We start from the raw sequence: 24,758 nt of genomic DNA, 5'->3' as shown, positions 1-24,758 counted from the left end.
TATCTCCTAAACCGTGTAGGTTTAGGAGATACTTCTTGCACCTACAGGTAAGCCCTAATAGAGGCTTACCTGTAGGTAAAAGTGGTATGTAAGGGTTTACAACCACTTTAAGATCTAGTTAAAAGGCCATGGTGGGAAGAGGTTAACCAATGACAACACCAAATTACTTATTCACTTACTTTTTATTTCGACTATTGCAACTTCCTTCCTCCCTGTTGGCCCACCTCCACACAGACTATTAATCCATATTCTTGAGTCTGTCATAAATGCTGCTGCCAGACTCACCCTCCTTAAAGGGGTTGTAAAGGTACATTTTTTTTTCCTAAATAGCTTCCTTTACCCTAGTGCAGTCCTCCTTCACTTACCTCAGCCTTCCATTTTGCTTGTAAATGTCCTTATTTCTTCGGAGAAATCCTCACTTACTGTTCTTCTGTCTGTAACTCCACACAGTAATGCAAGGCTTTCTCCCTGGTGTGGAGTGTCGTGCTAGCCCCCTCCCTTGGACTACAGGAGAGTCAGGACGCTCTTTACATTGCAGATAGAGAAAGGAGCTGTGTTAGTGGGCATCCTGACTCTCCTGTACATTAAGGTGACCAGATTTTTAAAATGAAATCCGGGGACATATTTTTTCTTTACTAGTAATGGCAACAATCAGCGACTCTCTGGCCATCGCCGCCCGCCTCACAGCCTCTCAAGTCTTACTCTTCGGGCCCCGGCTACTACTGGATGGGGAGCAGAGGAAGATCACTCCACCAGGGAAGGCAAGGAGATAGGCAGGTGGCTGGCCAGGTTTTGAGCCAAAGCAGAAGAACATGCGAGCAAAGTTGCATGGGCATGCGCCCGAAACTGATGAAATATTCCCTCTGCTCCGACTAGCACATGATCATCAGAAAGGGGCACAGATAATGGGAAAAATACAGCCCCCCTATGCTAGTAGGCACGGCGGCGCGGGGGTGTGTAATTCAATTTTTTAAATTTGTTTTAATTCTGCACTGATTGTCTTTGAAATTGCCCCTGCCCCCTATTAAATCCAATCTGGGGACAAAACCAGGGACAGACTTGATCCGGGGACAGTGTCCTCAATCAGGGGACTGTCCCCTGAAACTGGGGATGTCTGGTCACCCTACTGTACATTTCTCAGAAGAAATAAGGACATTTGAAAGCAAAATCGAAAGATGAGTTAAGTGAAGGAGGACTGCACTAAGGTAAAGGAAGCTATTTAAGAAAAAAAATTGTACAAGACAACCCCTTTAAAATTTCAAAAAAACTTGACATGCCGCTTGCTAAATACAGTCTGGAGCTGCCCCTCGCAGTATCCTTTCCACCTTTGAATGTCACCCTTCTTCTAAGTTGAATGGTGGTCATTGTGATTTAAACCACTTCCTATGTGCCTATACAGTCCTCCTGAACTGAGCAGCGCTCATATGTAATTTTCTTCCTTCATGAAGAAAGGAACACCTACCACCCCATCTGGAGGAGCAGAGAAAGGACCCGTGACATCACAGGACACAAAATAATGATGAACCAAACAGCTATAACATTTTTAAAAACATACCTGAAGCTCAAAGCGATTTTTAAATGTTTTAAATTTTTCGGAGTTGTGGTCTGCATACCCTGTATCAAAAGTTTCATCGATTTTAACGATTATTTTTGCCCTTAGAGTGATGTCAGCTGTAAAGCAAGAGAGAGAGGTGCTTAAAGGCTAACTCTATGCAATAAGAAGAGTAAATAGAGTAAAGTTTTTAAGTATCTTTTAAAAAAATTGCTAGCAGAATAAGCTTTTATTACATAAGAGTTCCTGCAGGTCTATGAGATCTTGTAAAGACTATTTTATTGCTGCTAGAGTCTCTTGCGTGTCTCTACTAAGTTTATACTTGTGGTTGGGAATCTGTAGGGCAAAAAACACACAGTTCAGCCATGTTTTTACCTCCCCCAACAGCTCCTTCTAATCTGCAAAGGCTGCCGTATGGGAGTAAACAGGGGGCTAGATTCAGCAAGAATTTCCGACGGCGTATCTATGGATACGCCACGTAAATTCAAAGCTGCGCTGGCGTATCTTCTTTCCGTATTCAGAAAGCAAGATACGCCGAAATTAGGCTACGATCCGACTGGCGTAAGTCTCTTACGCCGTTGTATCTTTGTTGCATATTTACGCTGGCCGCTAGGTGTCGCTTCCGTCGTTTTAAGCGTAAAATATGCAAATGAGCTGGATACGCCGATTCAGAAACGTACGTGCGCCCGGTGGATTTTTTTACGTCGTTTGCGTAAGGGTTTTTCCGGCGTAACGTTACTCCTGCTATATGAGGCATAGCCAATGTTAAGTATGGACGTCGTTCCCGTGTCGAATTTTGAAATTTTTACGTAGTTTGCGTAAGTCGTTCGCGAATAGGGCTTTGCGTAAAATACATTCACATCGAAAGCATTGACTATTTGCGACGTGATTAGGAGCATGCGCACTGGGATACGTTCACGGCCGGCGCATGCGCCGTTCGTGATAAACGTCATTTACGTGGGGTCATGTTTTATTTACATAAAACCCGCCCACCTCTTGACAATTTGAATTTGGCGCGCTTACGCCGGCAGATTTACGCTACTCCGCCGCAACTTACGGAGCAAGTGCTTTGTGAATACTGCACTTGCCCGTCTAAGTTGCGGAGGCGTAGCGTAAATAACATACGCTACGCCCACACAATTTTACGTCCCCCTACCTGAATCTAGCTCAGGATGTTTTGCAAAAATGATCCCTGCTGTCACTTTTGGCAGGTATTGCTACCCACTGAACACAACCCATTCTAGTTCACTCTTTTGTGGCACAGTGCTGAAGGATTTTAGGGAATTACAGCAGCTGGTGAGGAGGCAACATTACGACAAATGCCTTCTGAAGGGCAGTGAATAGCTTTTCAGAGAGCAGCATTAGCATAAACCAAGGTTTCAAGGCTTCTTTCAGACAGGTGGTATTGCTCGTAACAAGCAAAACATGGTGGATCACTTTTTAGAGGGTGGCCCAACTATGGCTGGCAGGTTTTCAGGAGCAGGGTTGCATCTTCCACTAGGCACAGTAGGACCTAACAGCGGGAAGATTATCACATAAACCGGTGGCTACAGCCACTGGGATTGTGTGTAAAAGTGACAGGCAGTCTTGAGTCAGGTGGAAGTTTTTACATACCCCCGATACCGGCATTCCCCCCATGCCCCTGCCATGAATTCCAGGCTCCGCTTGCCAATCTGTGGGCCCGGGACTGACTTGGCATGTTGCGGCAGGTAGAGGAAAGGAAGAAGAGTGGACACACGCTCGCTCCCCTCCCCTTTTTGTTGGTGACCCGAAAAAGCAACGTGTATGACGTCACCCTCTCCACCTAGCCTAGTCGGGCAGGGATGTATTGCAATGCATTGTGCATTTGAATACATTTAGTGGAGCCCAGAGGAGACATGCAGGTTTTTTTTAGTCCTTGCATGTCTCATTAACCAATTACAGAATAGGAAATGTTCCCGCTTTATGACAATGCCATTTTTTTGCAATATGGCACTGTATCACTTTAACTGACAATTGCGTGGTCGAAACAAAATCGACTTCCTTTTTTCCCCCCACAAATAGAGCTCCCCCCCCCCCCCCCACCCCCAAAAAAAAATAAAAAAATATTCATCAGTTTGAATATGCATTATTCTACATATTTTTGTAAAAAAAATACATTATTATTACTATTTTTTTACCAGTAATGTCGGTGATCAGCGATTTTTATCGGGGCAGCGATATTGCGGGAAAATTGGACAAGTTTCACACATTTTTGGGACCATTCACATCTATACAGCGATCAGTGCTATAAAAATGCACTGTTACCTTATAAATGTCACTGGCAGGAAAGGAGTTAACACTAGGGGCGATCAAGGGGTTAACTGTGTTCCCTCACTGTGTTCTAACTGTAGGGGGGATGGAACTTACTAGGGCAAGAGAGAGATCGTTGTTCATACTTAGTATGAACACATGATCAGTCTCTTCTCCCCTGAGAGAACTGGGATCTGTGGGCTAGATTCAAGCAGCCCACCGTAAGTTTGTGCGGGCGTAGAGTATGTTATTTACGCTACGCCGCCGCAACTTACAGGGGCAAGTGCAGTATTCACAAAGCACTTGCTCTGTAAGTTGCGGCGGCGTAGCGTAAATGGGGCCGGCGTAAGCACGCTTAATTCAAATGAGAGGGGGGCGTGTTTTATGTAAATGGGTGGTGACCCGACGTGATTGACGTTTTTCCCGAAGGGGCACATGCGCCGTCCGTGGAATTTCCCAGTGTGCATTGCTCCAAAGTACGCCGCAAGGATGTCATTTGTTTCGACGTGAACGTAAATTACGTCCAGCCCTATTCGCGAACGACTTACGCAAACACCGTAAAAAATTCAAAATTCAACGCGGGAACGACGTCCATACTTAACATTGCGTACGCCTCATAATAGCAGGAGCAACCTTACGCCGAAAAAGCCTAACGTAAACGACGTAAAAAAATAGCTCCGGGCGTACGTAAATTTGTGAATCGGCGTATCTAGGTCATTTGCATATTCTACGCCAAAAACGACGTAAGCGCCACCTAGCGGCCAGCGTAAATATGCACCCTAAGATACGACGGTGTAAGAGACTTACGCCAGTCGGATCTTAGGCTAATGTCAGCGTATCTAGCTTTCTGAATACAGAAAAAAGATACGCCTGCGCAGCTTTGAATTTACGCGGCGTATCTATAGATACGCAGGCGTAAATCAATGCTGAATCTAGCTCTGTGTGTTTATACACATAGGTCCAGATTCACAAAAGAGATACGACGGCGCATCTCCAGATACGCCGTCGTATCTCTGCCTAGCGCCGTCGTATCTATGCGACTGATTCATAGAATATAGATATTCAGTAGATCCAACCGGCGTAAGTCTCTTATCCCGTCGGATCTTAACTGCAATTTTTTTTTTGCCCGCTAGGTGGTGCTTCCGTCGATTTCCCTGTCAAGTATGCAAATTAGCTAGATACGCGAATTCCCGAACGTACGCGCGGCCGACGCAGTAAAGTTACGACGTTTACGTTAGGCTTTTCCGGGCGTAAAGTTGTCCCTGGGTCTATGAGGCGCAGTAAATGTTAAGTATGGCTGTCGTTCCCGCGTCAAAAATGTATAAAATTACGTCGTTTGCATAAGTCGTGAATGGTGCTGGATGTAATTTACGTCCACGTCAAAACCAATGACGTCCTTGCGACATCATTTAGAGCAATGCACGCTGGGATATTTTAGGGACGGCGCATGCGCTGTTCGTTCGGCGCGGGGACGCGCATCATTTAAATGATACACGCCCCCTACCCGCCAAATTCGAATTCCGCCGGGTGATTTAGGTTACGCCGCCTGAATAAAGCACTTGCCTGAAAAACTTGCGGCGGCGTAACGTAAATGAGATACGTTACGCCCGCACAGAGATACGCCGATCTCTGTGAATCTGGGCCATAGATACCAGTTCTTGCTTTGTCACAAATGCTCCTAGTGGCCAAAAGGCGAAGTGACGTAACATAACACCGTTGCACCCAGTCGCGTTCAGCGACTGGTTGGAAAGTGGTTAAAAAGACCCCAGATCTCTCATTTACCTTTAAAAGCAAAAAGAAAAAAAAATTGTAATTTTGACTTTAAGGAAAAAACAAATCCTTTGTTTATGCCTGGGAACCGGAAGTGGCGTCAGAGGTCACTCCAGTCCTCCAAGGGGCATAGAGCCGAGTGGGGGCCATCTTGCCCTTACTTGACTTCTTGCCCAGCAAACGGCTCCATCGGATCGTTTCCAGGTTTAAAGGGGTTGTGAAGGTTTTTCTAAATAGGTTCCTTTAAGCTAGTGCATTGTTGGTTCACTTACCTTTTCCTTTGATTTCCCTTCTAAATGTTTTTTTTCTTTGTTTGAATTTCTCACTTCCTGTTTCTCCTCAGTAAGCTTTCCACCATCATCTGAGCGGTGGAAAGTCATTTAGAACAGCTTACTGAACACCTTACTGAGGAGAAACAGGAAGTGAGAAATTCAGACAAAGAAAACAAAGAAAAAAAACATTTAGAAGGGAAATGGAAGGAAAAGGTAAGTGAACCAACAATGCACTAGCTTAAAGGAAACATATAGAAAATAAAAAACAAACCTTTACAACCCCTTTAAGGGATGGCTCTGGGAAGCGGCTTGAGTGGGATGGCACCTCTTCCGCCACCTATAAATGTGATCTTGTGGCAAATCCGCCACAGGGATCACTTTTAGCAGGAAGCCGGGCACCTAGCAAAAAAATAAATAAAAAATAACAGGGTTATAACATTTAGCTGCAGTCATAACCCTGGTATTTAATTTCAAATACATGATGTACATTAATGCTGCGTACAGACGATCGGACTTTCTGACAACAAAACATTTTTTTCTGACAGATGTTGGCTCAAACTTGTCTTGCATACATACAGTCGCACAAATGTTGTCGGAAATTTCGATTGCCAAGAACGCAGTCACGTACAACACGTACAACGGCACTATAAAGGGGAAGTTCAATACCAAGTGTGCCACCCTTTGCGCTCCTTCTGCTAATTTTGTTTGGATATAACTTTGGAGACGATCCGCGCTTTTCAGCTTCGTGCTTTTCTGTCCTTTACTACTCTTTGCAACGTGACGAATGTGCTTTCTCCATTACGAACGCTAGTTTTACCAGACTGAGCGAATCTGTCTCGTACTTTATTCAGAGTATGCATGGAATTTTGTGCTTCGGAATTGTCTACACACGCTTGGAATTTACTAGATCGGATTTTCTTGTCGTAAAATTTGAGAACCAGCTCTCAAATCTTTGTTGTCGGAAATTTCGACAACAAGCTCCCATCGAACATTTGCTGTCGGAAATTTCTGAGCGTGTGTACACTGCATTACTGAAGAGCTAGCATTACACTATGGGAAAGCAAGGTCTTCTTTGTACAATATTATTACAAAATCTCAAATGACACAATCTGGAAAGTTTTTTTTTTTAGCAATGTAAGGACTTGAAATCTTACTTTTTGCGATCTCACTTGCAACAAATTCACAATTGGTTCCATAGAAGTTTCCTTGGCATTGGCACTTCCCATTATAATAAGAGACACCATTTTCGCAGTTGCCTTCTAAAGAAACATCAAAGAACATCATTATTATTTTCTTTTATATATGTGGCAAGTTTCATAGTAGTTTCATATCATTTGCATCTCAAAAACGCCATGGTGGGTATGAGACCATAGGCTAACATGGAGAGGCGTTTTTAAACTGCCAAAAACACGTGTTAAAGTGGCTGTAAAAACATCCGTGGGCATGATGCCTTAACCTCAGGATTTACAAATGTGATCCTTACTGAGTTTTCCTTTCTTGATAACCTCTGGATCTTTGTGGCATGCATGATAATCATTTAATAATAAATGGTCTTATAGCGGTACATGTATTTTATTGGGATTTTACGTGATAGACACACTGACAGACATTCCATGCATTAAGATAAAACGCCTTCTGTGTGCAGCAGCCTCCCTAATACTTACCTGAGCCCACCTCAATACAGCAATGCTGCACAAGACACTCTCCCTCCTCATTGGCTGAGAGAGCAGCAAAGCACCATTGGCTCCCATTGCTATCAATCAAAGTCAGTGCGCCAATGAGGAGAGAGGGGGCAGTGCCGGGCTGCTGCTCCATGTCTGAATAGACACAGGGAACTGTGACTTGGCTCTGGTGCCCCATACTAAGCTGCTTGCTGTGGGGGCACTTAACAAGAGGGAGGGGCCAGGAGCGCTGAAGAGGGATTTGAGAAGAGAAGGATCTGGGCTGCTCTGTGCAAAACCACTGCACAGAGCAGGTAAGTATGACATGTTTTAACAAAACAAAAAAAAGTTGAGACTTTATTGTCAGCAGAATTGTCAGTCTACCATATGAATTCCTGCAGTTGGTTTGGGCTGCATAAATGAAAGATTTTATTTGCAGCCTACTGGAAGAGCACATATCAGAATGACAATGCTGTTACCAATTGCAAAAAAAGTTTTTGCTGAAGAAAATTGTATACAGTGAGACATGATACCAAACATACTGAAAAATAGATTTTGGCTTAAATACACTTTAGGGCAAGTGCATCATGAAAACAACAGGCAGTACCCTGTCCTAAAGTTTATACAATTATTTGGAATTTGACATTTTGAGCTTATTTTATCAGTGATTGTTGGAAGTCTAGAAGTTTTTAATAACAGATCTTTCTGGACTGTTGAAACTCGGTTATACGGAAAACATCTGGGTATGGCCTGGAATGCTAGCAGAGCAAGATTACCCAGCAGGGTGTTTGTAAAAAGGAGTCATAAATGTGAAGGATGTTCTTGCATGAGGGCGGGGGGGGGAGGAGCATCAACTAAGACCTCCTGGGGAGGTGCAGATTAAAATGACTGATTTCCTGACTTACAACAACATCAAAGGAACATATACTATACTGGAAGTTGACCTGGGTCAAGGCAGGTGTTCACAGACTAATGCTCCAGTAAGTAATATACTTCCTGGAGGATGTTCGGGGGAATAACATACTTCCTGGTAATTAGGAAGGACAGCCTCTTATAGTTTCTTATTGGACAGAGTACTACAGGGGTGGGCAGAGGGTGTTTAAAAGATGAGGGCAAATGATGAGGCCCCCTATTTTTGTCTGAGCCTAGCTGAGAGACACAAACACAGAGGACGAACTTACGTAAAATGTATCATCTATATTCTTTAATTTATATATGCCCTGTCTGTAACATTCATAGTTTTCTATGTTAGTTTTTTTAAGACATTTTCTTCTTTGAGCATTGTGTTTATTTGTATAGCTAATATTGTTGTTATATCATCACCATTAATATTACCAGAGCTTTGACAGACTAGTTAATTATAGGAACAGACAAGAAAGTATATATATATATATATATATATATATATATATATATATATTTTTTTTTTTTTTTAATAGGGGGAATACAAAACCACCCCTATTTATTTCATTTGACACCCCAGAAGCAGGAATGTGGAAAGAAATTCTGCACAGAGCCCAAACCCTAATGTATTTTTGTCTTGAGTTCCTATGAGCTAAGGACTCCTGAACTCTACAAGAGACCCAGAACCGAAGTCATTCATCTGAAAGCTCTGTGAAATACTACCCCCTATTTGTTTCAGTGATGATGACATCAAACTAAAAGACAGATAAAGAGGCTTGTGAGGCAGCAAAGAGAAGGACAAGGCTTGATGTTTCATTGCATACAGTGAAAACTGAATCCAAAACCAGAGATTTGAAGGTGAATTTGTAGCCAAAAGCTACCGAGCAGTTTCTCGGTTATCCCGGCGGACTTTTTACCATGGAGAAAAAACGATCGTGTGTACGAGGCATTCGTACACACGATCGTTTTTTCTCCACGGTAAAAAGTCCCCCAGGATAACCCGAGAACCTGCTTGGTAGCTTTTTCCCACTACACAAGGCCGATTTTCCCGACAAGAAAACTGCCATGAGAGCTTTGGTCGGGAAACCCGGTCGTGTGTATGCTCCACCACAGGCTTTCCCCATAGAAAAACTGCCGGCTTTCCTGTCGGGAAAACTGTGATGAAGCATACACAAGGCTGGGATTCAAAAGCTCTCATGGCAGTTTTCATGCCAGGAAAACCGGTCGTGTGTATAAGGCATAACAGTTCAGCTTGGTCTTGCCATCCTTCTATCTCCCTTCTCTACTGTTCAATAAAAGTTTTGCCTATCACATAATCAAAGTCAAATGGAGGCCCATGGATAGACTAGGTCAAACTCACATTTTAGTCAAAAGTTAAGATTTGTGCTAGAAGCAAGGTAAAAAATGTGAGCCCTGTAACCCTTGCCCCTGAAAGTATTTTTCTAAGTATTTCATTATTATACTATGATGTACTGATACTGTACATATAATTTTCTAAAAAATGTATTTGACCATGAAAGTCAATAAATAAAAGACATTTAAAGCAATATAATCAATGGCTTACCTGTTACAGTGAGAGGTGTTGTGCTTACTGGTTTCGAAGATGCTGTAGATTGCTGTCCTGTTGACAAGGAAATAGATGTCCCTATGGATGATGTGGATGGTGGATTTGAAGTAGAAGTGGTGACAATAGGTGTCAAAGTTTGTGACGATTGGTTCCCTGCTGATAAAGTAGCAGATGTCTCTGTGAATGATGTAGATGATGGATTTGAAGTTGAAAAATTATCAACTGGCATAGAAATCGCTGAAGACGTCTGTCCTGTTGATAAAGTAGCAAGTGTCTCAGTGATAGATGTAGATGGTGAACCTGAAGTAGAAACGGTACCAACTGGTGTAGAAAATGCTGAAGATGTCTGTCCTGTTGATAAAGTAGCAAGTGTCCCAGTGAAAGATGTAGATGGTGTACCTGAAGTAGAAACGGTACCAACTGGTGTAGAAAATGCTGAAGATGTCTGTCCTGTTGATAAAGTAGCAAGTGTCCCAGTGAAAGATGTAGATGGTGTACCTAAAGTAGAAACGGTACCAACTGGAATAGAAAATGCTGAAGATGTCTGTCCTGTTGTTAAAGTAGCAAGTGTCCCAGTGAAAGATGTAGATGGTGAACCTGAAGTAGAAACAGTACCAACTGGTGTAGAAAATGCTGAAGATGTCTGTCCTGTTGATAAAGTAGCAAGTGTCCCGGTGAAAGATGTAGATAGTGAATCTGAAGTAGAAACTGTACCAACTGGCTTAGAAAATGCTGAAGACGTCTGTCCTGTTGATAAAGTAGCAAGTGTCCCAGTGATAGATGTAGATGGTGAACCTGAAGTAGAAACAGTACCAACTGGTGTAGAAAATGCTGAAGATGTCTGTCCTGTTGATAAAGTAGCAAGTGTCCCAGTGAAAGATGTAGATGGTGAACCTGAAGTAGAAATGGTACTAACTGGTGTAGAAAATGCTGAAGACGTCTGTCCTGTTGATAAAGTAGGAAGTGTCCCAGTGATAGATGTAGATGGTGAATTTGAAGTGGAAACGGTACCAACTGGTGTAGAAAATGTTGAAGACGTCTGTCCTGTTGATAAAGTAGGAGGTGTCCCGGTGAAAGATGTAGATGGTGAATTTGAAGTGGAAAGAGTATCAACTGGTGTAGAAAATGTTGAAGATGTCTGTCCTGTTGATAAAGTAGCAAGTGTCCCGGTGAAAGATGTAGATAGTGAATCTGAAGTAGAAACTGTACCAACTGGCTTAGAAAATGCTGAAGACGTCTGTCCTGTTGATAAAGTAGCAAGTGTCCCAGTGATAGATGTATATTGTGAACCTGAAGTAGAAACGGTACCAACTGGAATAGAAAATGCTGAAGATGTCTGTCCTGTTGTTAAAGTAGCAAGTGTCCCAGTGAAAGATGTAGATGGTGAACCTGAAGTAGAAACAGTACCAACTGGTGTAGAAAATGCTGAAGATGTCTGTCCTGTTGATAAAGTAGGAAGTGTCCCGGTGAAAGATGTAGATGGTGAATTTGAAGTGGAAACGGTACCAACTGGTGTAGAAAATGTTGAAGACGTCTGTCCTGTTGATAAAGTAGGAGGTGTCCCGGTGAAAGATGTAGATGGTGAATTTGAAGTGGAAAGAGTATCAACTGGTGTAGAAAATGTTGAAGATGTCTGCCCTGTTGATAAAGTAGGAAGTGTCCCAGTGAAAGTTGTAGATGGTGAATCTGAAGTAGAAACGGTATCAACTGGTGTAGAAAATGCTGAAGACGTCTGTCCTGTTGATAAAGTAGGAAGTGTCCCGGTGAAAGATGTAGATGGTGAATCTGAAGTAGAAACGGTATAAACTGGTGTAGAAAATGTTGAAGACGTCTGTCCTGTTGATAAAGTAGGAAGTGTCCCAGTGAAAGATGTAGATGGTGAATTTGAAGTGGAAACGGTATCAACTGGTGTAGAAAATCCTGAAGACGTCTGTCCTGTTGATAAAGTAGGAAGTGTCCCGGTGAAAGATGTAGATGGTGAATTTGAAGTGGAAACGGTACCAACTGGTGTAGAAAATGTTGAAGACGTCTGTCCTGTTGATAAAGTAGGAAGTGTCCCGGTGAAAGATGTAGATGGTGAATTTGAAGTGGAAACGGTATCAACTGGTGTAGAAAATGTTGAAGACATCTGTCCTGTTGATAAAGTAGGAAGTGTCCCGGTGAAAGATATAGATGGTGAATTTGAAGTGGAAACGGTATCAACTGGTGTAGAAAATGTTGAAGACGTCTGTCCTGTTGATAAAGTAGGAAGTGTCCCGGTGAAAGATGTAGATGGTGAATTTAAAGTGGAAACGGTATCAACTGGTGTAGAAAATGTTGAAGACGTCTGTCCTGTTGATAAAGTAGGAAGTGTCCCGGTGAAAGATGTAGATGGTGAATCTGAAGTAGAAACGGTATCAACTGGTGTAGAAAATGTTGAAGACATCTGTCCTGTTGATAAAGTAGGAAGTGTCCCAGTGAAAGATGTAGATGGTGAATTTGAAGTGGAAATGGTATCAACTGGTATAGAAAATGCTGAAGACGTCTGTCCTGTTGATAAAGTAGGAAGTGTCCCGGTGAAAGATGTAGATGGTGAATTTGAAGTGGAAACGGTATCAACTGGTGTAGAAAATGTTGAAGACGTCTGTCCTGTTGATAAAGTAGGAAGTGTCCCGGTGAAAGATGTAGATGGTGAATTTGAAGTGGAAACAGTATCAACTGGTGTAGAAAATGTTGAAGATGTCTGCCCTGTTGATAAAGTAGCAAGTGTCCCGGTGAAAGATGTAGATGGTGAATTTGAAGTGGAAACGGTATCAACTGGTGTAGAAAATGTTGAAGACGTCTGTCCTGTTGATAAAGTAGGAAGTGTCCCGGTGAAAGATGTAGATGGTGAATCTGAAGTAGAAACGGTATCAACTGGTGTAGAAAATGTTGAAGACATCTGTCCTGTTGATAAAGTAGGAAGTGTCCCAGTGAAAGATGTAGATGGTGAATTTGAAGTGGAAACGGTATCAACTGGTGTAGAAAATGTTGAAGACGTCTGTCCTGTTGATAAAGTAGGAAGTGTCCCGGTGAAAGATGTAGATGGTGAATTTGAAGTGGAAACAGTATCAACTGGTGTAGAAAATGTTGAAGATGTCTGCCCTGTTGATAAAGTAGCAAGTGTCCCAGTGAAAGATGTAGATGGTGAATTTGAAGTGGAAACGGTATCAACTGGTGTAGAAAATGTTGAAGACGTCTGTCCTGTTGATAAAGTAGGAAGTGTCCCGGTGAAAGATGGAGATGGTGAATTTGAAGTGGAAACAGTATCAACTGGTGTAGAAAATTTTGAAGATGTCTGCCCTGTTGATAAAGTAGCAAGTGTCCCAGTGAAAGATGTAGATGGTGAATCTGAAGTAGAAACGGTATCAACTGGTGTAGAAAATGCTGAAGACGTCTGTCCTGTTGATAAAGTAGGAAGTGTCCCGGTGAAAGATGTAGATGGTGAATCTGAAGTAGAAACGGTATCAACTGGTGTAGAAAATGTTGAAGACATCTGTCCTGTTGATAAAGTAGGAAGTGTCCCAGTGAAAGATGTAGATGGTGAATTTGAAGTGGAAATGGTATCAACTGGTGTAGAAAATGTTGAAGATGTCTGTCCTGTTGATAAAGTAGGAAGTGTCCCGGTGAAAGATGTAGATGGTGAATTTGAAGTGGAAACGGTTTCAACTGGTGTAGAAAATGTTGAAGACGTCTGCCCTGTTGATAAAGTAGGAAGTGTCCCGGTGAAAGATGTAGATGGTGAATTTGAAGTGGAAACGGTATCAACTGGTGTAGAAAATCCTGTAGACGTCTGTCCTGTTGATAAAGTAGGAAGTGTCCCGGTGAAAGATGTAGATGGTGAATTTGAAGTGGAAACGGTATCAACCGGTGTAGAAAATGTTGAAGACGTCTGTCCTGTTGATAAAGTAGGAAGTGTCCCAGTGAAAGATGTAGATGGTGAATTTGAAGTGGAAACAGTATCAACTGGTGTAGAAAATGTTGAAGATGTCTGCCCTGTTGATAAAGTAGGAAGTGTCCCGGTGAAAGTTGTAGATGGTGAATCTGAAGTAGAAACGGTATCAACTGGTGTAGAAAATGCTGAAGACGGCTGTCCTGTTGATAAAGTAGGAAGTGTCCCGGTGAAAGATGTAGATGGTGAATCTGAAGTAGAAATGGTATCAACTGGTGTAGAAAATGTTGAAGATGTCTGTCCTGTTGATAAAGTAGGAAGTGTCCCAGTGAAAGATGTAGATGGTGAATTTGAAGTGGAAACGGTACCAACTGGTGTAGAAAATGTTGAAGACGTCTGTCCTGTTGATAAAGTAGGAAGTGTCCCGGTGAAAGATGTAGATGGTGAATTTGAAGTGGAAACGGTATCAACTGGTGTAGAAAATGTTGAAGACGTCTGCCCTATTGATAAAGTAGGAAGTGTCCCGGTGAAAGATGTAGATGGTGAATTTGAAGTGGAAACGGTACCAACTGGTGTAGAAAATGTTGAAGACGTCTGTCCTGTTGATAAAGTAGGAAGTGTCCCGGTGAAAGATGTAGATGGTGAAGTTGAAGTGGAAACAGTATCAACTGGTGTAGAAAATGTTGAAGACGTCTGTCCTGTTGATAAAGTAGGAAGTGTCCCGGTGAAAGTTGTAGATGGTGAATCTGAAGTAGAAATGGTATCAAGTGGTGTAGAAAATTCTGAAGTAGTGTATTCTGTAGTTCCAAAACCTAAAAAAAATGTAGTAGAACACATGAAATAGCTTCATAACAAGCATATAAAATAATCTTAACCAAAACAGTTTTATTTAGTTGTAACAAAGATAAGTTTGCCCTCAGGCTTCCATTTGAGAAATTCTTGTGTCACCCTCTCCTGGCAGAACTGAGACACAACAAGTGCAACTTTTTAGTCGGTCTAGCCACTAGCCTTACATTAATCTCAATATATACCTATAAAAAATCCAATTAAATTACTTTAATTCATAATTTTTGTATATTATTTTTTTCAAACTCGTTAAAGGAAACAAATGGAATGTCTGCATGTGTGTTGTTATAAATTTTTTTTTAGCAGAGATTATTCTACATGTATGTATGTATAAATATATACAAGACTCATAATTTTCCTATTAAGTAGCCTCAATTTCTAGATTTCATCAAAAATTCATTTTTTTTTCAATATTAAATATGTTAGATGTTTTCTAGCTCCAGCAGATTTGCAGGGAAATTATCCAGACCTAATTTTAAATAACCCATAATGTCCTGCCTGATCTTTCAGCTGTGGGTTCCCGTATGTGATGGAGTAGATCACTAAGAGTTAACAGTCCGTGTGCAGAGAGTTAGTTGCTATCTGTTGCTATACTGTGCTTTATTGCACAATATTACTGGGATTTCAATATGGTAGATTTGCTTTATAAATCCCCAACCCCCCTCCCCCGTGTTCACAAAAAAAGACCTGACAATGTATTTTAGTACTAACATTTTGTGTTTTATTGAGTTTCATATTTTTATTTCTGTTTATCCATGTTTTGTCTAGGTAGAAAAATTTAAAAGTGATTCAGGGTTTATTTTGAAGGAAATATATTTTATATGATTAACTGTTGTCAGGGTCTTTTGTATTATTTTGGGTATGTACACTTGTTGCTAATTGCCATAGCTGTCCTTAAATGTGCGCAATTTCCTTTATTAAAAAAATGTCAGACAGGTCTACACAGGACCGATCCTAGGGTCACAGACGCCTGGGTGAAGAAATATTGCTGGCGCCCCACATGGGTGTGGTCATCTTACTAACCCCTCCCCTTTACAAATGTTTCTATGGCTACGACTCAAAAACAGAGATGCTCCTCTAAGAAGTCATCATTAGTGTCCCCCATCAGAGTCCCCCCCAGCAAGTGTCCCCCATCAGAGCCACCCACAGCAGGTGTCCCCCATCAGAGTCCCCCACAGCAGGTGTCCCCCATCAGAGCCCCCCCACAGCAGGTGTCCCTCATCAGAGCCCCCCCACAGCAGGTGTCCCCCATCAGAGCCCTCCCACAGCAGGTGTCCCCATCAGAGCCCCCACATCAGGTGTCCCCACAGATCAGTACCTGTCCGAATAGATCCCTGTAGCTCGGGCATGCTGGGAGCAGAAGCACATTACAGGGGAGGGGCATACGTGGCATCTCTGGTTACTAGGAGGGTGGCACTCAGAGAGCATTTCTGGGAGTGCACAGGATGATTGGCAGCAGTTCTGGCCAACCCAGAAGCCTCTCATCACACCGCCTATGGGAGAGGAGCCGACACACGCAGAGGGGGCAGGGCAGACAGGAGATTGCTCCACGCGCACTGGACAGAATTAATTAGTGGAGCCTAGTATCGGAATGCGTTCCGGTACTAGGCTCCGCTGCGCTACCCTACCCAGATTCTGGGGACAGTGGGAGGTATGCGCTCTAGTCAGTTGCTAGCGGAGATGGGGAACCGCAGCACCCGCTACATGCGCTCCACCTCTGGACACAAACAAGGAGGAGAGAGGGGAGCACTTTGGAGCTTTGGCGCCCCCACCTCTGCAGCGCCTGGCTGCCGAGCACCCTGCGTACCCTGCCTAGGATCGGCCCTGGGCCTACAGTGAAAGACAGAGGTGTTGTGGGCAAGTAGGTTCTGCAGGATAAAATGGTGGTCAGGCCACACATCCCACCACATTAGAGGATGGGCATGTCTGCCTATTCAATTTCTGAGTGGCCATGTTTTGCAGGCGGTAGTGGAGTGGCTGAACAAACCTTCCTGTTTTTTCTCCCCCCAGGCAAGAGCAACCAGATGTGTGCAATAGAGGCTAATCCACCCTCTTTCTCCTCCTCCTCTTCTTGTTATCACACCATAGCCCCACAAACTGGCCCCAGAAGATCACTGGCTTGATGCAGAAGGATAATCCTGGTCAAGTTCCTCTGATTCCTCACGTATTGAATTGTATTGTAAATTGTAATCTTGCTGTCTGCCCTAATGCTATAAAGTGCTGCGCAAACTGTTGGCGCTATATAAATCCTGTATTATAATATTAATAATAATTTTAGATATTGTGAATGACCTGTCAGCGGTGGCTTCTCTGTGTAGTAGGGTGACCACATTTCCAAACTACCATTCAGGGACACCCCCCCTTCCCAAAAATCAGCTTGTGCTGTAACGAATCACAGCACAGTGATTGGACACAAGAGGCAGGATTTATGATTTCTCCAATCACAAGCATGGGGCGGCATTGTGTTCCTCCAGGCATTCACCAGCCAGGGCAAGTACTGTCAGTGAGTAAAGCAGCGAAGTTGCGGCCATTTTTGGGGCATCAGATTGGCCCGGGGGGGGGGGGGGGAAGCTGTGTCAGTTTCATTTCCGGGACACTGTATTTTCCTGGAATGAAGGTGCCCGGGACAGACCTGCAAAATGTGGGACTGTCCCGGGCAAACGGGACACGTGGTCACCCTACTGTGTAGGCACGTGCAGAAGAGCCAACAATGGAAGCCCCAAAGTGAGTCTATGGGTGACATCACTTGCCACGTATTTTCCAGTCATTGTTGGCTGTCTCTTGCACACAGCATCCGTCCCTAGAGACCAGATCATATTTTTTTTTAGAAAAGGTATGAATGTGGCTGCCAGTAAAAGTAGAAGTAGAATGTCCACTTTAGGTGTTGAATAAGCCCCATCTAGCAATGCTGGGGCATGTAGTTCTGTGGCCTCTGGTGTGCTGTATTCTGTCATCTTTCATTCAACAAGCAGAAGCTGCCTGGTCTGCCTAACAGCCCAAAAAAATAAAAAAATTCTGCCAATAGGGAGGAATACGGCTCCATTCACAACCTGTAGGTATGATGTAGCACGCATGTTTTGTGTATCGCATTTAGAGCAGCCCATTAATTTCACTAGGTTGCCCTACATGATAGAAACGCACAAAGAAAGTTTTTGACCCATTTAAAAAAAAAAATCATCCTGCACCTTAACACTGTGGGAAACAATTTTGTGCTTGTTCTCACATCACACAAGTGTGAACAAAGCCCTAGAAAGGAAATGTGTTCCACCTCTTTTTCTAAACAAGTGCCTAAACACCTTCCTGACTACCGGTAATTGATCTGTCTGCTTCCTACAGCCCCACTTCTAATTTGAGGTGCAGCTGCAAGGAACTATACTATCTGTATAGGCCTATATATCCAGTCCTACTATCTAGTACACAGATGGGGTCCATGAGCAGCCATATAATCAGCTACACTGTGCCATGCTTAGAAAATATTGCCCACCATAACACTATGCCCTGGCTAAACCACTGACACCAACAATTTCCCAAACTTCACTCCCCTAGTTATTTATTTCTACCTGTAGCCTGATTTTCTTACTTTTTGCTGATATGAGGGGCCACATTTGGTATTTTTTGTGCTGTAGTCCATCCTCCAAGTTTCTCTGTGTTGGGTGTTCAAGGGTGTCCTTCTGCACAGATCTTTCTGCCATAGTTCCTAACCCACCCACCTTGCAATGTTGCAGGTGTTCTCGTCAACCTTGGGGCACCTTCACTCCTCTCATTCACCTTTATACAGGGCAGCCATCAGAAATTTTTGGGCCCCTTATACAGATTTAGCCCCCCCCCCCGAGCCTAACCACCAACATTCCCCAGGGCTTGCCAACGGGCCATCCCACCAAATCCACACCCCGGCCACCTCACCTGTACAAACTTAGCCCCCCCTCAATCCTGTATATATGTCGGCCCCCCAATCCTGTATATATGCCAGCCCCCCTCCAGGGGCAGCCTCTGAGTCTATTAGGGGTGCCCGGGGGCCGCCCCCTTTCTCCAGGTCACCCCCTATATGCAATGGACAGATTAATACATAGCATTGATCAATCCATGGCTGACACGGCCACCCCCTGTTTATGTGTCAGGCCCCTTTCAGGGCTGGACACATGAATTAAAGCCAGAGGATCTAAAAGGCTTCAAAAGAGGGTGGCATTGGGTTGCAGAGGATGCGTCCGGAGCCCACCCATGTGTGTTGCAACAGCAAATGAATCTTCACTGTTGTAACACTGATCCTCCTCATGGCCAATCGAGAATTGGGACTGATATCTGTCATCCGATTGGCTGAAAGGACAGGCAATCCTATTTAACGCCTAGGAGGAGAGGAGGAGAGGCACAGTGGATGCCTGGTCCCCGCCGCTGCTCCTCGAATGCCCTGTTCCCACCGCTGCTGCTCAGATGCCTGGTCCCCGTCGCTGCTCATCCTCGGATGCCTGCCGCCTAGATGGGGTAAGTGCCTATGGACCGACCGGCGGACAGTGGGGGGGTTTGCGTTGCAGTGGGGGGGTTTGGTTGTTTGCCACCTCCCCCAAACAAAAAACTACCAGCCACCACTGCCCACTCGCACCTATATATATATATATGTCATCCCCACCCCCACCCACGCCTGTATATATGTCAGCCCCCCACCTGTATATATGCCAGCCCCCCTTACACTTGTGTTTATGTCAGCCCCCCACCTGTATATATATATATGTCAGCCCCCCTCACACCCAGGGATGGACTGGCCATTGGGACTACAGGGAGTTTCCCGGTGGGCCAATGGCTCAGTGGGCCGGCTTCAGTGACAGCCGACCGCCGCCCCCCTCCGCTCCTCTGTCTCTCCCTCCCTGCAGCGCTCACCTCCTCTCCCTGCCCACAGCGCTCACCTGGGGGGAACAAAGAAGCAGGGGGAGGAACAGAGGAGCAGGGGGGACGACAGAGGAGCATGGGGGGAGGGGACAGACAGCTGACTTAACAGCTATGGCCTTGGTGTTTCTCATTTCTGCCTAATCTTGTCCCATAAGGGGGGGGGGCACCAAACTGATTCTTTTCCCAGGGTGAAATAATGTCTAGCTTCCCCACTGGTACTGGCTATAAGAGTACCAGTACCAGTCGTTCTACTCTAATAAAGTAAAACGGTTAGTGGCTAGTGAAGGGGGAGTGGGGGCTTGGGTTGCCAGGGGGGTGCCAGAGTTGTCCGGCCGCCATGTGAGAGACCTGTCAAAGTGGGCCAGTCTGGATGAAGTCCAGGGCCAAATTTTTGTCCCAGTCCAGCCCTGCTCACACCTGTATATATGGCCCCTCCCTGTACACAAACAGCCCACTCCCTTTACTTTACAGACACTATTTGTAAAGGAAATCTTCCTACCTAGTCCCAGCTTGTTTTCACAAAGCTGAAATGCTGCTGACACAGAGGAGCACAGTACAGGCAGCTCACACAAGGGGTGCACATGCACATAGTAGCCAGAGGTGGCAGTAAAGCGCTCGATGTCTGAACTCAATGACACAGAGAGCAGAAGAAGCTGCAAGATCGTTTATATAATGCACAACACGCCTCCCCTTCACCCGTCCTGCCTTCTTCTGGCCTGTGCGGGCCCCTCTGTTTTTTTTCCCAACAACCCTTGCCTCTTCTCGTCAAACCTTGCTCTGGGTCTGTGGGCGGGGGGCTTATCGGAATCTGAAAGCACCCTATAACAAGGGGGCCCCAGATCCCAGCCCCCCACCTATGTAAATGGGTATCGGGTACATTATACCCCTACCCATTCACCAAAAAAAGTAGTGTATTGTGACAGAAGACAATAGACAGTTTTTGACAATCCCTTTATTAAAAATGTCTTCTTCTTCTTCCCTGCTTCTTCCTCCTCCGGTCTTCTTCACCTGCTTCTTCTTCCGGTCTTATTCATCAGTCTCATGGAGCATATGGGAAGTCAGGTCTCCCTGTAACCAATCCATATGATGTTCAGAATGGAGCTCAGCAATGGATCCGGGATAAATACATGGACGATAAGAAGAAAGGAACTCTCATAGCATATTATGTAATTCAAAGAGGTAGATTTAATAAGTGATTGCACTTACAATTATTCGATGGGATTAGGGCACAAAAGTAGTCAAAAAGCGGTAATCACTCCACTCCGATGTTCCGATGCCTCTCGCTACTCGATCGAAAACACCGCCGGCATTCAGGACGGAACGCTATGATGTCACGGCACCCTACGATCATTTCGTCTCAACAGGACTTCAACGGGGGATTAGCCGGATACTGACGTCAGCGCGCATGGTGTTTAAATAGGCGTGGGTTCCATTTTTGAAGCTGGAAAGCCGGGGAAAGCTTTCATGTTAACTGAGGGCTATTCCAAATGTTAAGTAGCGAGAAAATTCGATAGGAACGGGGAATAAGTAAAGGTCCAAATAAACTGAACCAAAACAAATGAACAGAAATATCAAAAACGCGGAGATGTTTTGACACTAGTAGGGAGGCATCGGATTTTTGGAAACAATTAATCGGAGGCAACCAATGACCAAATCAATTAAGATAATCACCATACATGTACATAATCATAATGAAATTCATATATGTATACATTTTAATAAAATTCATAAAAAATCAGATAAGTATTAAAAAATATATCTAAAAATCTGATTGTAAAAAATAATAAAATCATGTTAAGAATTATTTAAAAAACAATTAATATCCCAATCAACATTGAGCCCAAAGGGGATAAAAGATTTCATACAAAAAATCCAACGGGTTTCAAGCCTGGATATGGCCCGGACCATATTAGTACCTCGCCAATGTGGGCGAATGTTGTCTATGGCAAAAAATCTGGTCCCCTTTAGTTGTCTACCATGATATTTGTCATAATGCCTAGAGAGGTTATGTTTGGGGAACCCACTTTTTATCTTACCAATATGTTCGCTCAAACGGATATGCAGTTCTCTTTTAGTGCGGCCGATATATTGCTTTGAACATGGGCACTGTATCATGTACACACATACTTAGTTGAACAGGTAATGAATGACTCAATCTCATAGGTTTTGCCCGTGACCGAAGATTGAAAATTAGTGCATTTGCGTTTCAGGGATATGGGCTTCCAGGACCTTGTCACTTCTAAGGACATCCCAATGTTTCTTTAAAATCTTTTTAATTGAGAAATGTTGATTGGAGTACTTTGTGGTCATAGACCAACTGAATTTATCTGAGGAGATGGCATTCGTTTTGCTGCTTCTTATCAGTAAAGACTCTCTATCCATCTGTTCCACCTTAGTGATTGTCTCATTGATCATACCCTCATGGTATCCTTTATTCAAGAATCTTTGCTTGAGGGTATTGGATTGCTCATGATAGTCCATAATTTCTGTGCAATTCCTTCTTATACGCTGGAATTTACCTTTCGGTACTGCTGCCAGCCAAGAACTATGATGACAGCTTGTGACAGGAATAAAAGCATTCCGATCAGTATCTTTAAAAAATGTATTAGTACTCAATTTCCCTTCTTTAACAAAAATATTTAGATCCAAAAAATGGATATGAGAGGTACTAATATCATGTTTCCAAAGGCGTAATTGGGAGGGTGTCTGAGCATCTATAACGTCTCGCTCCCAGTAAGCCATAAATAAATTAGCTAAGCTGGGGGCGAATTTAGCCCCCATAGCTACACCACAAATGTGAATGAAAAACGTACCACCAAACCAAAAATAATTATGTGTGGTTGCGAACCTTAATAATTCCAAAACAAAATCTCTTTGTAGAGGCAATATGTTGGATTCTTGCTGAAGATAAAACTCAACTGCTTGTAAACCATGCTGATGGGAGATAACAGTGTAGAGGGAGGCCACATCAGCAGTGGCAAGGATATAACCCTCCCTCCATTGAAAATCTTTTAGTAGGTTCAAAACCTCAGTAGTATCCCATAGATAAGCAGGAGTAGATGTTACCAAAGGCTGCAAGAAACTATCTATACATATTTGCCAATCCTAGCGGTGACTGAATCAATTCCGCTGATGATTGGGCGGCCAGGTGGCTTGATCAAACTTTTGTGAAGTTTAGGTAGATAGTAAATCACAGGTACACGTGGTGTGATCGGTATAAGATGGGCATGCTCCTTTTTATTAAGTATCCCTTTTTGGAGGCCTTGGTCAACAAGGGTAGATAGCAACTTCCTATATTTAGCTGTAGGATTAGAAGGCAAGGGAATATAAGTTAATCGATCTGACAGTTGTCGATTCATTTCTTCCACATATTGAGATTTATCCAAAATGACAATCCCCCCTCCTTTGTCTGCTGGTCTAATACTATATCATTCCTCTGACAAATCATTTTAACATTAGTTTGGATTGGAAACGATCCTCTGGGTTTGGTGATTTTTAGGGATAAAAGATCCTTAGTGACAAGTTATTTAAACACCTGTATAGCAGGAGCTACAAATCCAGGGGGATCCACGCCTCAGAAGACGAAAGAATTTCGAAACGTACGTCAGGCTTGTACGTGCTACGTCATTTCCGGGTGAGCGTCAGGTGGTTCTTGGCTGGAACGCACGCCAGTACCGCTAACCACACGCTCGTTACCCAGCACAGCTTTGCTAGTGTTTACACGCTGGCAACTACACACTTTTAGACATTTTATTTTTCCTTTTATTTCTTTTTTGTTTTTATCCATGCCTGTACGATAGAGGCTGTGCCTCATTTTGGGTTATACTGTCATAATAGCCACCCTGTACAGGAATACAGTGTCCATCACCGCAGGCTATGACACTATTATTTTTTAGGGAATAAATATTTGTATATGTCACAACGGTGTCATACATTATTGCACTATTGGAGTTCCCTTTTTCTTCCACTGAGGGACGGAGGGAGCAGAGATGCATACACTGCTTACGGCTGGATAGCTATACTTTGGAGAATCCATCAGAGGAGCTGAGGAGCGAGAGAGCAGCAGAGCAGAGCGGCGATCCAAGGAACCTTTCCTAGATGCATGTTACCCCAAGCGGGGGCTTCTATCTGGTGAGTGGGGAACCCTGAGGGGAGCACCGGGACCACCTCCAATTGAGCTATAGGAGCACTCCCCGCACATTGGATCACCTTGCTGGACTCCAACTTATTTACAAGCAATATTGATGATTTCAGATGTTTTTATGCAACAGAGTCTAGTGGTTACGGATTTTTTGTTCCTTTCCCTCATTATAGGAACCACGGACATTGCTGATATTATTTTCTGATCTTTATTGTGAGTGCTGGACTTTTTACGCCTTAGTCCGCTTAGGGCTATCCACCACGGCATCTTTTTTGGTGCCCTGTTACATGATTTAGTGGATCTTTATGCTTACAGGTTTTTCTCCTTATAGGGGGCAGGAGCCCAGGTATTAGCACTTAGTGCATATTCTGTGTTTGATTTATGGTCTGAAAATTATAGATTACGTACCATATGTTTGCATGTTCCGATACTAACCCCCCACCCCACCCCCACGGTTTTTGGAATACCTTATTTTGGGTGCATCCACATATTGTACCTGTCCCCCCATCGGGTAGACCACTTTAGGCTACATAGTGGGCATCAGTACACCCAGGCAGCGCCACCACCCCAACTTCAATACCTACAAATCCAGGGGGGTTGAATAACGATGCATTCTTCAGATTGGAAACGTTACATTGATGACGTGATACTTATATGGGGGGGAGATGTGACATCACTAGAGGCATTCTTCTCCAAACTCAATTCTAACACCAGAGGTATCTCTCTCCAACATGATATTAGTACCTCTCATATCCATTTTTTGGATCTAAATATTTTTGTTAAAGAACGAAAATTGAGTACTAATACATTTTTTAAAGATACTGATCGGAACGCTTTTATTCCTGTCACAAGCTGTCATCATAGTTCTTGGCTGGCAGCAGTACCGAAAGGTAAATTCCAGCGTATAAGAAGGAATTGTACAGAAATTATGGACTATCATGAGCAATCCAATACCCTCAAGCAAAGATTCTTGAATAAAGGATA

At 43.6% G+C, this 24,758-nt stretch overlaps 2 protein-coding genes across 2 annotated transcripts in view; both read right to left on the bottom strand.

Moving 5' to 3' along the window:
* LOC120930567 (mucin-2-like) overlaps positions 1-14,758 on the bottom strand; it is a 38,276-nt gene extending 23,518 nt beyond the window's left edge. The window contains exons 1-3 of the mRNA XM_040341742.1: positions 9,994-14,758; positions 7,020-7,124; positions 1,556-1,671 (exon numbers count right to left, since the gene is read on the bottom strand). Coding sequence (XP_040197676.1) covers positions 1,556-1,671; positions 7,020-7,124; positions 9,994-14,743 — 4,971 coding nt within the window. The 5' untranslated portion in view covers positions 14,744-14,758. The remainder of the gene's footprint in view (positions 1-1,555; positions 1,672-7,019; positions 7,125-9,993) is intronic.
* Positions 14,759-21,823: 7,065 nt separating this feature from the next.
* LOC120930566 (serine-rich adhesin for platelets-like) overlaps positions 21,824-24,758 on the bottom strand; it is a 35,225-nt gene continuing 32,290 nt past the window's right edge. Inside the window, exon 9 of the mRNA XM_040341741.1 lies at positions 21,824-22,257. Within this exon, the coding sequence (XP_040197675.1) occupies positions 21,824-22,257 (434 nt within the window). The remainder of the gene's footprint in view (positions 22,258-24,758) is intronic.

Source organism: Rana temporaria, chromosome 3 (genome assembly GCF_905171775.1).
Source record: "Rana temporaria chromosome 3, aRanTem1.1, whole genome shotgun sequence".
NCBI classification, from domain to species: domain Eukaryota; kingdom Metazoa; phylum Chordata; class Amphibia; order Anura; family Ranidae; genus Rana; species Rana temporaria.
This window is presented reverse-complemented; position numbering and strand designations above follow the sequence as displayed.